Consider the following 15,331-nt stretch of genomic DNA (forward strand, 5'->3'; position numbering starts at 1 on the left):
ATGTCGCAGAGTGGCTTCTTGGTTAGACCGAATAAAGGCCTGGTCACACCGCCCGAGCGTTGTTCGAGCGGTCGTGGAGCGGTAGGGAGAGAGGGTCGAATTTCGCTCACAAAATCGGGGAAAAAATCTATAAAAAAAAAACAATCGAAATCGAAAATGGTGAACGGTAGCGAGTGGTGGCGATTTTTTTCTCTCCGCTCCAACAACGCTCGGGCAGTGTGACCAACCTTTAAACCTTTTATTTTATGTTGGAGACGTCGCTGCGACTTTAGTCTCTCAAACGTCGCAGAGATGTCTTCTTCAATCGAATCACAAGTCTTTTGAGGCCCGTGATACAGGTCACTAATGTGAGTTCAACCATGAAGTGAATCCACTCTTCTTTGGTCGAGACAGCAACGAGTATTGTCCATTACATTCTTAGAACGACAATAAAGGCCCTGATTTCACTCGTCCATTGTCGATAAGGCTGTGTATGATAATCATTTAATTGTCCTTTACATTCCTAGAGCGGAATGTTTTGAATTTGCATGTCAATAACAAATGTCTCTAATTGCATGATACAACCTCAGTCACATTTCAGGCGCCCGTGTGGCTAGTCGATAACAGACGTTTTATTTTGTTCGTACAAGCTACATATAGGAGTGTTGATTAAAAATGAATAAAACGGCTGTTTTCGACTCGCCGTACGGCCGCCATAGGAAAAAATGTGACTGAGGTGGTCAGATGTGACTGATAGTTGTCGAGTGACCGGCCTGTAATAGGCAAGATGGTCTGGAGATAAAGTTCGTGGATTGATCTGATGTTTTGTGTTGTGTAATTGATTCTTAATTGTTGAATCTATGGATTCGGTTATCACATGTCTGTTCTCCGTGATCAATGACCTCGGCTTCGATGATCGTGTATTTTAAGGTGAAAATCAGAAGCGTGTGATGTCGATCCTTAAGTTCACCAAGTTTCGAAAGCGGTACCTTCGAGGCAAGCTGTTGACCCGGCGGAGTTCATCCCGAGAGAAGCTAATCCCATGGGTACACGATGATACCTCCGATGATCCCCTCTTGTCAATCCCTATTGGTGCCTTCTCGTATAAAGGTAGGATCTTGTTAGTTATCTTTCAAACTTCTGTTTGTCCGCCGTAGTTTTATATTTCTGTGGGGAATGTTTAGTCTTGAGGACGAAATGATGTTTTTTGATATGCTGTCATATACTTCTTCATCAATGATGAAGAAGTATATGACAGCATATCAAAAAACATCATTTCGTCCTCAAGACCAGGGAATGTTGATGTTCATTGTGAGTACTAGCGTACCTACGGGGGGGGGGGCAGGGCGACTGCCCCCCCCCTGACGAGTCACAACCCATGCAAGGGACATATCCCTGCCCCCTCCCCCTGACGAGAAGTTGAAGACCCTTCTTTTTTGCTTTTCAATTTTTTTATGCTGTGAAATGTCCTTTATATCCTGTTGAGGACCGCCTTTTTTTGCTTGTCAATTTGTTTTCTTGCACGAAATCCTTTATTTGTGGTTGAAGACCTTTTTTTTTGGTCAATTTTTTTGGGGACGATTTTGCTCCCCTCCCCCTGTGGAAAATCCTAGGTACGCTGCTGATTGTGATTGTATCGAGCGTGACTTTGATTGCATGTATGATAGCATTATTTTTTTTGCAAGAATTAGTTATTTTTGATTGCATGAATTGAAATTGTGTGAGTTTGATTGCATCAAACAATTGACCATTAAGAGAGTGCAGGGGGCGCTCGGGATGGAGAGAAGTGAACAAAACAAAATAAATTGGCAAAACAGATAAGTGGGAATGGGAGAACCAGTTTCAAAAGCCTTTTTGATATTCTGGCAGAAGGGATAGAGAGGGATAATACTTTTTGTGAATCGACGAAACGAGAAGAAGGGTAAAGCAGGCGATAAAAATGAGAGACAGAGTCTTCTGTTGTAAACCTATACTATATTCAAATAAGAATGAAATGATAATGATTATAATTTAGGAAGCCAATATCAGAATAGCCACAAATAAAAACTGTGTATTGTTATATTACATGTGCATCAATTTCTGTATAGAAAATGAAACGGCACCCAGACAACCCTGAGCGTTTCATTGAGCTATTTATCGGTAAATTAAAAATAAAATTACAAGCTACCAAAATACTTTCATTTAATTGACCTGGAGTCGAATTCTCCGTAGCGTTTAAAAGTAACTTTATCCGATCAGAAGCATAATGGAAAAATTCATATTGTAATTGTTCAGTAGGGAATACAGGAGTACATTTTTTTTTCATTTTCATTTATTTATTTATTCACGTCCATTAAAATACATTGATCATACAAAAAAACATAAAAAACAAGAAAACAAAGACACATAGCAAGATGCAAGATAGATTTTAAAAAGGGCTAAGATTGTATAAGGATAATTACAGTACATGTATAAAAAAATGAACATGAAATGGGAAACTGCAAAAGAACAAAGCAAATGTTCTGTCGAGGCAGTCCCTATGGACCGTAAAATATAAAATTCAAGACTTGTACTGATAAAATAAACATATAATAATTAGGAAATGGAAATATGATGGGATAAATTAAATTAAGATGTTTGATGGTTGAAAAGAAAGTTTTTCAACTTGGATTTAAAAGAATTTAAGTATGAGATTTGTTTGATATTACGGGGAAGAGAATTCCAAATGCAAGGTCCTTTGAATTTAAAAGAAAAGGAAGATGCTGCATTTTTACATTCTTCAACATAATAATTTTCAGGATTTCTAGTGTTATAACTGTGCATCAATATTTTACTTTTGATCATTGAGGCAAGATTACACGGCACTTTATTTTGTTTATGTTTAAAAACCATTAATGCTACACAATATTGATTCAATTGATATACATTCAGGAAATTAAGTTTTTTAAAAAGTGGTTTTGAGGGAGCATTAAAATCAGACATGCAACATATTCTAACAATCTTCTTTTGCAATTTGAACAACCCAATGAGCCTGGTGGGATATGTGTTCGCCCAGACAGTGTTACAATACATTAAATAAGGCAAAATCATCGAGTTGTACAGTAAAATCAAAATATACTGTGGCAAGAAATGGCGCAGTTTGCTGATGACACCAATATTCCTTGATATTCTATTTGATATGACTCGTATATGTTCGTTCCATGTTAAATGTTGGTCAATAACAACCCCTAGGAAATTTGTAGATTGCACACGTTTTATGACAACATTATTCATTTTGATGATTAAATTATTTGATAAGTCATCTGTAATAAAACTTTGCTTGTAACTAAAATAAATGAAACTGGACTTCGATGTGTTAAGTGACAACTTTTTACAATTAAACCATTGTGAGACGTATTGTAATTCATCGTTCATAGTTTTCTTTAAGTTGTTAAAATTTTCATCACTACATAGAATATTGGTGTCATCAGCAAAAAGAATAAATTTCAGTTTATTAGAACAATTAATCAAATCATTTATGTACAATAAAAACAATAACGGCCCCAAAATTGAGCCCTGAGGCACACCACATTTGACTCTCTTTGGGTCTGACAAAACACCACTGTAAAAAGTTATCTGAGTTCTATCTTTCAAATAATCTTTAAACCATTTCAATACCGTACCTCGTATTCCATATATTTTTAGTTTTTTTAACATAATTGCATGATCAATAGAATCAAACGCTTTGCTTAGATCTAAAAATAAACCAACAGTATGCAATTTCTTATTTAATGAACATATTAAATAATTATGAAAGTCAACGAGAGCCATTTCAGTGGATACGTTTTTTCTAAAACCATACTGGCAAGAATTCAATATTGCATGTTTCGTTAAAAAGATTTCTAGACGATTATAAACAATTTTCTCAAGAATTTTAGAAAAAAATGGTAGTACAGATATTGGTCTATAATTTCCTATAATATTCATATCATCCTTTTTATGTATTGGTGTAATTTTAGCAATTTTCAACTCCGATGGAATTTTTCCAGTACATAAAGAAAGATTAAAAATATGTACAAGTGGTTTCAAAATTAAGGCAGATATCTTTTTTAAAACACATGGATTAAAATTATCGATACCACAGCTATTAGTGCTTTTGATTGTACAATTTTGAAAATTTCAGATTCATTAACAGGAGTAAAAAATAGTGACGATTCATTCAATCGAGGCAAGAATTTATAAAAATCATTTTCATCACCTCGTGGAATATTATTGCACATATTTGGACCAATATTAATAAAAAAATTCATTAAAGTGATTGGCAATTATGTTAGAATCATAAATATCTTGATCATTTATCTTGAAATATGTTGGAAGAGATTTTTTTGACTTACCAAATAGTTCTTTGACCACAGACCAAGTTTGCCTAATATCACCTTTTGTCTTTTTGAATTTATGAGCAAAATAATTTCTTCGTGCTTGATTCCTTAGTTTATTCACCTTATTACGGGCTTCATGATATTTTGTTTTATTTGAAAATGACCTAACTTTACAATATCTTTTATATAGCTTATTCTTATTTTGAATTAATTTTAATAATTCAAAATTCAACCAAGGTTTTCTGCATTTTTGTTTACTTTTCTTTTTGACTAATGTAAAGCTTTTATTGTAATAGAAGGCAAACTTAGTTTTAAACTTCTTGTAAGCAATCTCTACATCATCACAATGAATAATGCTTGTCCACTCTTCCGTGATCAAATCTGATTTCAAATTATCAATAGTATTATCATTAATCAATTGCTTTTTTACATTCTGTACATGTTTATACGTATTGAATAAGGTATGATTTGTAATTTGAAAAATTGGCAAGTGGTCAGTGACATCATGATAAAAAATTCCAGAGGTGATGAATGAATTGATATTGTTGGTAAATATATTATCTATTAGTGTTGCACTAAGAGCTGAAATGCGAGTGGGCTTATCAATTAACGGTAAAAGCTGTGATGAATATAATACCTGTAAAAAAACAACACTGTATTTATAAGTACATTTAGAAATATCAATATTAAAATCCCCCATAATGTATACGAGTTTATTTTCTTTAATAAGTTCCTGAATACATTTATCAAATTCAGTAATAAAACCGTCAATTTTGCTCTTTGGTTGCCTGTACATGATTCCAACAATAATGTTTTTCCCTGATTGAACAATAATTTCGATAAATAACATATCAGTGCCATCATGATCAATATGTATATCATTTCTGATTTTGAAATTTAATGTATTTAAAACTAATAATGCTACTCCTCCTCCCCTACCATCATTGCGATCGGAATGTACAAATGAATATCCTTCTAGGTTAAAAAGCATTGGAGTTTTACAATGAATCCATGTTTCAGAGAAACCATATACAGAAAATGAAAAAGATAATGAAGATATAAAATCAACTGTTTCACAAAAGTTCTTATTCAAACTGCGCGCATTAAAATGTAAGATACTAAAATCGTTATCAAATGTATCAGATAGAAGCTTGAAATCAGCTTCAAGATAATATTTACACTCATTCATCTCTTCCTGTAGATCACAATCTTCAATGTTGCATATGTTATTTTCATGTTTTCTGTCAAAAATACTTTCTAGGTCATTAATATCAATGTTCGCAGCAGATTTGTGAAATAGAAGAGTATCCATAAATTCATCATTGTTTAGATTATAGAAAAGAAATGCAGAATTAAGAATTGGCTGTTTAACATTAATCCATCAAAAAAAAAATATGTCTTGATATTAAATGACACATATCTTTTATTATGTGTTGAATCCTGTCAGAGTTGTCGGTTTATATTAGATAACCCTCATCATGATCAAAATATTGACTGATTCTTCGCATTTTAACTATAACAATAATGCATATTTGCACTACACTATTGATTTTAAATCGGAGTAGTGTGATGATTAATCAAAAGGAAATGTTCATCGTCATCCAAATAATACATTTGAATAATTATTATCCGAATGACTGTCAGTGTCCAAACATTGTCAATATCCAATGGCATTTGTTGTAATCAAAAATATATTCATCACAATCGTTGATAATTCACTACTACTGTATATTTTTCTTCAAAGTCCTTCTTACGATCTATATATTTTATGTATATTAAAGACACGGGATATAAATTCTATTTACATTTCTTAAATGCCTATTGATGATTTCATCATTTCGGAATCGTACAGTGGCGTTCAAAACGAATGCAATCAAAATCAACCTCTCGTCATAAAAACATGTGAATGAGTACTTGGGGACTGTAGATGTATGGATAATAGTTTCAACAAATAAATACCCCCATTTCTCACCCCTCCCCTCTCTCTCTCTTATCCATCTTTATCCATTTATATTTCTCTCCCCTCCATCTCTCAACCGTCTCCACTCTTCCGGCACCCTCTCCTCACACACACACACTCACTCGCACATCCTGACACACAAACTCTATTCCTTCCTTTTCTGTCTCCCCCTCTCTCTCTCGTATTTGAAACATACCCATCTCCAAGAGTATTATGCTTTGCGGTATCAGGTTTCCATGGCAACGTCGAGACGTCGTTAGTTTCCATCGTGGTGGAATAATGCATTGTAATGCATTTTGTTGCAATTCCCTGGATGGAGGTGCAAGCGACGAAAATTTGGTACAATGCATTCCATGTTTTGTTTTGTTTTGTTTTTCATTTTTATCGCATTAATATGCATGCGCAAGCAATGTCATTTCAGAAAACGCCCAGTTGAATTGAATCTAGAACGTTTGTTGCATATTGCCTCTCTTTGTTTTATTTCCCCTCTCTTTCTCTCTCTCTCTCTCTCTCTTCCTATCCGTTTGTGTATTGATATTCCCCCTATAGGTTTATGTAAAAAGGCAAATATGTGTGAGAGTTATTTTCAGTGAACTCTGATCTCCTTCGGGCTCATTTGTGACCATTTGGCTCTGAAGACTGCTTTACATTAGGATATACATTAGTTTTATTCTTACATCTGAAGAAGACGGGAATAATAACCCGAGGTTTTAATTCTCGCTAACATCTGTCCTTGCATCTCCATCTCCAGTCTGGCCCCTCACTTTCTCTCACCACCCGTTATTATCTTCTATGGTAATTTTCTTGGCCTTGTTGCCTACTAACCACAAGGCAGCGACATATAGGGCGACTTGCGACTTGATGAAAATCAAATTGCAATCTTCAAAGTACTACGTGTGCTCCTTGTTTGATGCACGATTGGCTGGCGAAGGAGTAGAGAGAGAGAGGGATCATCCTCTGAGTGTCTTATAACATCAAACCGAATCAAGAGTGACTGCTGCCTACCATCGCGATGACCAGTCAGAAAATGAGAAATATGGCTTCATCCTACGGTAGGTTATGCGTGCATCTTACTGAATTAATACCTTTTGGGGCTACTTAATAATGTATTAAACGTTGTCATAGTTTCGAATGAAAACGGAGTGGGGATGTTCGTGTTTTATGGCTTCACGCGTGGTTGTTGATTGAAAGCTGGCCTGAGTGACTCCTTCTAAATGAGTGCAGTGATATCCACTCATAATGGCAGGGCTGATAATGGCCCATGTGTTTATGATCCCGCCGGATATTAATTCGTAGGTAGGTGGGAGGTGGTAGTTAGCATCTAATATACACACACACGTCTGCAGGCGGGAGAATCCATCTCCGTCATTATAGTCCACCGCTAGTAAATATACCCCCGGCCACCAGCTTGCTTTTACGCCATATCCCGTCGTTAGGTATGGAGCATGCGCAGGGCAAACCGCGTAAATACAACTCAATGTAGGGACCAACACTGACTTTGTTAAATCAGCCAGGCGGCAACGCTGTCAGGTTGAGCGCATCAACATCAATGTTATATCACCAGCATCTCGTACCAAAAAGAACGCCGTTCTTCTACATGTACGAAATTCGACCAGAGAGATTTTAAAGTGGTTCACATCTACCAAAGACAATAGAAATGTCAGCGGAGTACGAAGATACAAGCATCGTATGGAGTTATCATGATGATGGTAAATATAAACTCTCGACAAAATGTTTCTCTTGCTTGCTCTACCCTGCTCATGCCGTCTAAAGTTGCCATGGTAACGCACGCCGTGTTGTCAACAACCGAGCAGGTCGGTAATCCGTTGAAACTTAAGAGGCTTATAGACTTGTATATTCGGCTTATAAATTTAAATGAGAAAAAAATATGCTCAAAATCCTTAAGGTATTTATGAGTACATAGCATTTTACAACATGTAGTTCAATATCATTTTGATGTATTAGAAGTGGGTTTTGCTTATGGAATTCAATCGCTTTTCTGTTTTCTTGATTATGTGGTTTTGGATTGATGTAAATTATTGTGTCTTGGGTTCGCTGTCCTTATGAAATCTTATATTTGGTAATAATTCACTTATGACTTGTTGGTGACTCTTTAACAAGTTAAGATGGCCAAATTGTTAACATTTTACCTGTGGATTTAAAATCGGCTGCATACATGTATGTGATGCTAAGGCGAATTTAGGTAAATGGACAAATTAGGTATTCATGTGGTATCTAATCGTTCTTATAAGAACAAGGCCAAATTAAGTGTTGATGTCCAATTTTGTCTAAATTTTCTATTTTTATATATAATAAGAATATGTTAATCATTCTATTAAACATGTTTCTTATATTGCAGTAGCAGATTATAGTCTTCGGCATAGATAGCTTTTTGTGTGTGGGATGTGTGAGGGTGGATGTGGGTGTGTGTGTGTGTGAGAGAGAGAGAGAGTGGGTGATGCATCAGTTCGTGTAGTATATCATTTTCATACAATAGATCAGGGCTCGTCGTACAATTTGCAAAGCCAAGCTCTTCGTGGCAGGCTGAAAGTATAATTAAATCTGTCTTATAATGATTATTATTACCACTGACAGTACATTTTGATACTTTTGTTTATGGTCAAATAATGATGGACAACAAAATAGGGAATCCACCTTGTATCTGACTTCGAGAACGCGGTACTTGTGATTTGCTGGTAATTACTGTTGCCATGGTAGCATCAACAACCATCAATACTTAATCACTGTGATGGCATGAAGAAAACTTGTTTCTTTCAGCCATCGCCCTCCATTATTTCCCTTTCCTCACTTAATTTCTTTCCCCTCCCTCGCTGTCTCCCCCCTCTGTCTCTCTCTCTCCCTCTCTCTCTTCACCCCTTTCCAGGGCAATCTGTCTGCTCCCCACCCCTTGTCTTCTGTTCTTCCTTTTATAACATTCCCACGAACCCACACTTGTGGTGTATTCATACGTATTTCCAAACACACACACGCACCCTCACACCCCATACACATACAAATTTACATGCAGGCATAATGGATTCGTTAATTCATTTAGCATCGCTATAAGTGTTCTCCACTGGTTATGTTTTCAATTAAGAATATGACGAATTAAAAATCAGATGGGGCTTTCACATTGCCAGGTAATGAAGATTAATTAATTAATTAATCAATCAATCAAAAAGACACCTTTTTCCTCTTTGATAAAGAAACCCCATAAATTGTGGCGCCATTTTAAAAAGGAATGTACGGCAATGGGAAGTGGCCTGCTTGCTCATTGAGGACAAAAAGTCAGTCATATCGCCAATGTGGTTGAACGGGTTCGTGAGTAAATAATACGAAATAAATACTCAAGGGCAAACCCAGAACCAAGTTCCATCCTTGATGAGCATAAAATGTTATATTTAAAATATCCAAAGGATTCATGAAACAGCATTACTGTCAGCTTTGTTTGAGCTGCCATCGAGTAAAATATTTTCTAAATATAGTGATATTAGGGATTTTCTTTCATGCTTTTGGATTTAAAATCTAGCTTGGTGTGCACGATATTAAGATACATTGTGCCTAAGGAAGTCCCTGATATTTCTCGAAGAAAATTAGTTATTTGTCACAAGATATTGAGATTTATTTTGCATTTTCACAAAGTGATGACAATGAGAAAATGATTCCAATTAATATGAAAATGGACCAATTTCTCATTCTTGGTCATTTTGAGGTCAATCTGGAGTTGATAAACCGTCTTAAATCTCACAAATGTATTTAATAAGTACCCTGCTTATATATATTTGAAGAAATTTCGAATGTGCGAGATAAACCCTTTGGGATAATTTACCAAATGTCCTTAAATTTTGCCTTACTCTCAACATCTTAAAGTGCCTACATAAAGATATTCTTATATAAATGTTTCTAGATGTCGTACCGGTTTCCCTTTTTTGTCTAGAATAAATCTGTTTTGATTATTCCTCTTCTTTACTTAGATGTCTATGATTTTGTTTGCAGGATTCTTTCCATTTATTGGAATAATATACAAAAATAAATTAACAATGTGTGAGACGTTATCATAATATATAACCAAGGGACAATCTTATAGTGACTGGAGAAAGACATGAATACAAAATAGAAAAAAAAAGTAATGGGGAAAATGCAGAGGCAAACTATATGCTTGAAGCATAGCAGCCAATTAGTTAGGCTTTGATGGGCATATGGCCTTTGCAGATTCCACAATGTTTGCGTTTATATCATTTATCTCATGCGTATATCGTCTTATGTTATGTTTTTTCACCATTTTAAATATGAAATAAATTAATAACATATAAGCAATCACGATATTGAGGGTTTTGAAAAATCAATTCGATTATGGCCGAAGCGATTGATTATTATGACTAGTGGTGTATCTAGGGAGGTGCGTATTTCGCCGATGAGAGCACCCTTTTCATGAATTCCTGTAAATGGTACTTAAAATTTTCCATTTCCGGTAAGCATATCAAAAGTTTCAACTAACCCCTCGTGCTTGCATTTATTGCTTAGTTAGATACGCATTGTGGAATTACTTCTCCCTAAAATGTCCAGATTTTAGGTCTAAATATCAAGAAATTTTCTGCTCGCGCTTCGCTCTCGCGTAGATATTATGTTTTATTTGTGACTGGTTGTGTGTTTAATAAGTAGTGTCATAATATATATTTGAGATCAAGGCACACGCCCTTCATCAGGATATAATCCAATATACAAATATAATAATGTGTAAATAAATCATATAGTAAATATTAGATAAAATATACTATTAACAATGATAATTTCATTTTGTTCATTTTCAAGCCACTCATAGGAATGACAATTTTCCCAAAGACATTCTAATTGACAATGAGCCAAAAGATAAAAAAGAATCTGTGAAATTTCTTGGCATTACAATAGACAAACATTTATCATGGAACCAACACGTAAGCAATATATCCTCATCAATGGCTAAAATTGAAGTATTTTTTGCCAGAGCACTCCCTTTTAATGATATAAAATGCATTGATACTACCATATATTAATTATTGTAACCTTATTTGGGGAAACTGTAGTAAAACCAACTTTGAACATTTACTTTTATTACAAAAGAAAGCTGTTAGAATCTGCACAAAATCAACATATCTTTCACACACTGATCCTCTTTTTTACCGTCTAAAAACGTATAAGATATATGATATAAATACCATACAAATAGCTATTTTTATGTATAAATATCATTACAAACTGCTTCCTTCTGTATTTACCGATTTCTTTTCATATAAACAACTTACATTCATATCCAACACGGACTTGTCAGAATATTCACTTAGAAAATCCTAGAACACTATTAGCACATAAAACACTTAGACATCATGGGCCTGACATATGGAATACATTGCCAAGTTCGCTGAAACAGTTAAGATTCATTTCTCCTTTCAAAAAAGGTATTAAATCACTATTATTGAATAAATATTCACAAAGTTAATAGGCTATTTCTCTATATCTTATGAAACACATGATTTAAAAAACAGAAAAACAACAACTATAAGAACACAAATAAAGCATACATTATGGGGACCAAGCGCCCCCCCCCCCCCCTCCCCCGTCATTATGCACCTGCACCCTTACGTTAAGATATGTAGTAAGAATAATTATCATCGTTTTCTGGGGTTGCCACGCAGTCAAGCTTAGCTTATAGTGGCAACCCCTGCAACCTTCTAATAATCGATGTTTTGCTTGTCAGTTATATGTATATTATTATTGTATTTTCTTTGTTAATATGTTCATGAAAAAGTGTTGCAGAAACCATTAAATGAAAAAATGAAAAAAAATACAAAACGATTTATAACGAAAATAGATATGTTAGGTAAATTAACAAGATAATGACTCGCTATCACCCTATAACTAATTGATTATTAATTAATTATTAAAAGGTTTACCAATATTGGATAAATGTGAACATGCATGTTGGTTGGGTAAGTAGATACAAAATATTTTGGAAATTTCACGCAATGTCGCGTTGAAATTTACCCTAAAAACTTACATTAGACCAATATATGCTAAAAAAATAATAATCCCACCAAACATGCATGTTCCCTTTCGACCGAATATTGGGTAATTTTTGTATTCAGTGTTTTAGAGTGTACACAACACTGAACATGATTACCGTGGCCGAGGTGCGATCTTAACACCTTTTGCATAATGAATTAGTCTCGAGACACTGATTTGATATCATCCATTAGCATCAAAGCTTTCGACGTTCCTTATTCGTCTTCTCTCGCTTTACATAAGGAAGCGACTCGTTCGTTGGCGTAGCTTAACACTTCTTGTACGCGTCTAAATTCAATATGATTCGAATATATCTTCCTTCAGTGTTTGATTTTCCCAGGGTCTAATGGCGTGCAAAAACCTATATACCAGGGTCTGAATCACGTGATTTTCCCCAGGCCTTGGCCGCGATCAGTTAATTGAACTCGGGACCAATTGACATGCAAAATAAATGTCGGGGAATAACCCAGAGTCCGCAAACATTCAAGACCGAAATATGGAAATTCATTATATCTTTCAATCTGTCAATATTCTGAGCATCTTACCAACGCGCAAGCGAAATCGAGAAGGTATAGTTACGTTGTCTCGATAATTTTTTTTTAATTCCCGCTCCCTCCACCTTACACGACAAAAACGTTTGATATAGAATTATGGTTTAGGTTATGGTGGTATTGTCATTCAATTATGCTTTGTTTTTATGATAACTTTGCATTTAACTCTCCGATCATGAATATTTTCTAACCGTGATATGGGTAGAGGTAAAGAAAGCTTTGAAGTCTGAGATTCGTTTTGTCTTAGTCATATCGTCAAAAGGTCAGCTCTGAGCGACATCAACGTAGCATCATTGATAGATGAGACGTGATTGGCTTCGAGCTACCATCTATGTTTCATCACCGCTTAAAACATTACAGGCACCGCTAATGACACAGGTTAAAATGCATTTTTATTCGCCTAAATGTCGTTGTGGGCCTCCATTTAGCAACAATCAATAGCGATAATGGCGCACCGGAAATGACCACAATGTAGCGTCTTCTTTTCAACGCTGATCAACCCCAAAACGTTGATAAAACTCAGATCGTGACATGGCTGGTAACGAAGGCCAGGCTTTTCTTCTAAAGTGAAGATGAAGGGTGGAAGTTTGTCGGGGACGCATACGTCCGACCTTGTCTCCGACCATTTGCCTCCGTTAATCTAAGGTTCAAGTTCGTTAGACATGGAGTCCTTTTACTTGTACTTTCTTGCAAATTAAAGGTAATGATTTCATTGGGCTGAGTCCATCAGTCCGTAATGAATGACATAAAACGGATACAGCGGCCGTTTCCGCTGTACATCAGGGATTCTAGACCGATACAAGAGTTCGACAAGTTTGATATCAAGGAGGATGAATTTCCTTAAACATGTTAAACTCAAGAACGTAATTCTTCCACGAAAGCTTCTTAGTTCATCTTAAATATCAACGAAGTATTAAAACTACAGAATAGTCTTTACTTCAGTCAGATTCTAACTTTTGAATTTTCCAAATCCTCAAAGGACACAAGTTATTGAATGAATAGATTACTAGATGAGTTGTGGATGATTGAAGAAGTCTCCGGACGTTGGACCACGAGGTCCTTGGTTCGAACCCCATCGCCACACTTGCGTCTTTTGGAAAGACGTTTCATCTATACTATGCATAGGAAAGTGAAGTAAACGGGCATAGAAGAAATGAATGACTGGGTGCATGATCATGTACACTCTAAAAAATGGAATGTTAAATCAACATTTAAAAGGTTGGAGGAGTGACAACCTTTTCCAAATGTTACATCCAACTTTGTATAAAGCTAAATCCAACATTTTAAGTGTTGGGTAGAACCATTTAAAGTTGTAAATGCAACATTTAGAAAATGTTGTCACTCCTCCAACCTTTCAAAATGTTGATTTAACATTCCATTTTTTAGAGTGTATTAAAGCTCCGTAGTAAACATTCGTATTAATTAGTTAGTTAGTTATAATTATTCCTATCATCATACTCCAGTCTTTAAATCCTTATTAAGCGCAGCTCAGGGAATTTTTCACGAAGCACGTTGTCCGTAATTTTCTCTGATAGATTTTTTTGTGAGCCAATATAATACAAGGATTTCAGGAGCTTACAAAAATTGACAGTAAAACAAATCACTGATATTAGTACATGAAATACTCCCCAGTTCATATCTACTTCAGATTGGGAAAATGCCACTCGTAGCATTAAAACTCATCACTGGGCCGCGAGTAAGTCATTTTTAAACCAAGTCGACATTTTAATCACCTAGCATACACAATTAGATATATAAATGTTTAAGTGTTGAGTTATGAATACGGTCAATTGGTTCTGAAAGTTTACCCTGTAAGCAACAACAAAAGAAAAATCGACGAATTCAATTCAATATTTTTCATAGTTTATAATTTTGCATCGTGAAAACTCAAATCAGTCAGATATTAAAAATACAATACAATGATTTATGGCCACATTTCTTTTTTCAGAAGCTGAGGGGTTTAACTAGTTGTGATTCTTGTATAAATAAGTATAATTAAATAGATTCCATGTCTTTTTAGCTATATTGGTCGTTTTCTTAATGCATTTTTCTTCCTCACTCCCTGTCCAGGAACGGCCGAGTGGGGGCTCCATTTCCAAGAGGCGAATGGGGATTGTCAATCTCCGATCAACATAAACTCCCGAGAAACCGTCTACAAGGAGAGCCTGAACCAACCCCCGTTGGAAGTCAATTATGCACTGTGTCGGGATTGCGATCTTATCAATACAGGCACTGGTATACAAATCATCTTCAAATATAAATCAGGTACTATGATAATTAGCAATGTAAGGGTGATTAGTATCTTCAAAACTAATGTATATCTAGACATATTTGGAAAATTCACTTGAGGTTGAAGAATGTAATCTGCCGATTTTTACTTATAGTTGATTATCAATGTGAATTAGTTAACAACATGGTTAATGAAGATACATTTATTCATTATATTTCTGTTAGTTAAAACTCGT

The 15,331-nt window shown here is 35.2% G+C and overlaps 1 protein-coding gene across 3 annotated transcripts in view; it reads left to right on the forward strand.

The window, feature by feature from the left end:
• Positions 1-721: 721 nt before the first annotated feature.
• The window catches only part of LOC121407482 (carbonic anhydrase-related protein-like), a 43,501-nt gene continuing 28,891 nt past the window's right edge, over positions 722-15,331 (forward strand). Inside the window, exons 1-2 of one of the 3 annotated variants that reach the window (XM_041598577.1) lie at positions 722-1,089; positions 14,937-15,131. In XM_041598577.1, the coding sequence (XP_041454511.1) occupies positions 930-1,089; positions 14,937-15,131 (355 nt within the window). In that variant the 5' untranslated portion in view covers positions 722-929. Of the gene's footprint in view, positions 1,090-6,913; positions 7,329-7,713; positions 7,986-14,936; positions 15,132-15,331 lie in introns of those variants that run through there. The other 2 variants (XM_041598579.1, XM_041598578.1) reach the window with 2 other exon arrangements.

This window comes from Lytechinus variegatus, chromosome 2, assembly GCF_018143015.1.
Source record: "Lytechinus variegatus isolate NC3 chromosome 2, Lvar_3.0, whole genome shotgun sequence".
NCBI classification, from domain to species: domain Eukaryota; kingdom Metazoa; phylum Echinodermata; class Echinoidea; order Temnopleuroida; family Toxopneustidae; genus Lytechinus; species Lytechinus variegatus.